The 893-nt window shown below is 33.5% G+C and overlaps 1 protein-coding gene across 1 annotated transcript; it reads left to right on the top strand.

The window, feature by feature from the left end:
• The first annotated feature begins 238 nt into the window (after positions 1-238).
• LOC142231120 (uncharacterized) lies at positions 239-688 on the top strand. Its single transcript, XM_075301740.1, has one exon. It carries the CDS (start codon positions 239-241, stop codon positions 686-688), a length of 450 nt encoding a protein of 149 aa, XP_075157855.1.
• Positions 689-893: the final 205 nt, after the last annotated feature.

Here is an 893-nt window from a genome sequence, read left to right as displayed (position 1 = left end):
GAACAAAATGTTAAACGTAAATTGATGGAAACTTCCCCGGATAACTCGGCCATGGAGAGTAACCTATCTACAATGGAGCTAATGAAAATGATGAACGAGTCTATGTCCAAACTATTGGATGAGAAGTTAGTAAATCTGCCCACGAAAGCGGATATAAATGATATCAAAATTAATCTTGAAGGAGTAAAGGAAGATATGATGCGACTAAAAGCGGAAAAATGAGGAACTGAAAGCGGAAATGAAAATGTTACGAGAAGCAAAGGAAGAAGATGAAAAAAGATTACAGCGCATTGAGGACCAACTTGGAAAAAACAAAATTATTATAAAAGGTATCGAAAGTCAAAAAGCACTTGTTGGCCCTGTAATAAACCTTTTTCGTGAAAAGTTAAAATTGAAGATAGACCAAGAAATAGAAATGGTCAAGAAAATACACGAAGAAGGTGGAAAAATGACGTTATTAGTCGAATTAAAAACGTATGGAACTGTTTTAGATGTTCTTAAGAAAACGAAATTGCTAGCGGGTTCAAATATATTCATAGAGCGTGATTTAAGGGGAGCACGTCTGCAAAGGAAAAAGGTTATGCTTCAGATCAAAAAGGAACTCCATAAGTTGGACAGAGAAAAAAAAAGTCAACGTACGGGGCGAAACATTAATTGTTGGAGGAAAGATTTTCTATTGGAACGATAAAAATGAATTCAGATGCGGACAAAGTCCTGGTGCGAAAAATCTGGGTTTAGTTTTTGGAGAGGCAGTACAAAATTTGAACCTAAATTACAGCTATTATGTTGATAAGATCTCTTCAAAAAACTATTAAATAAAATTAAGAATAGAAAAGACAAAACATTGATAAAAGAAAAAGAAAACACTATAATACAAGAAAAAAAGAAAAACT

This window comes from Haematobia irritans, chromosome 3 (genome assembly GCF_050003625.1).
Source record: "Haematobia irritans isolate KBUSLIRL chromosome 3, ASM5000362v1, whole genome shotgun sequence".
Taxonomy (NCBI): domain Eukaryota; kingdom Metazoa; phylum Arthropoda; class Insecta; order Diptera; family Muscidae; genus Haematobia; species Haematobia irritans.
Note: the sequence above shows the minus strand (reverse complement) of the source record. Positions and strands in the feature narration are given on the sequence as shown.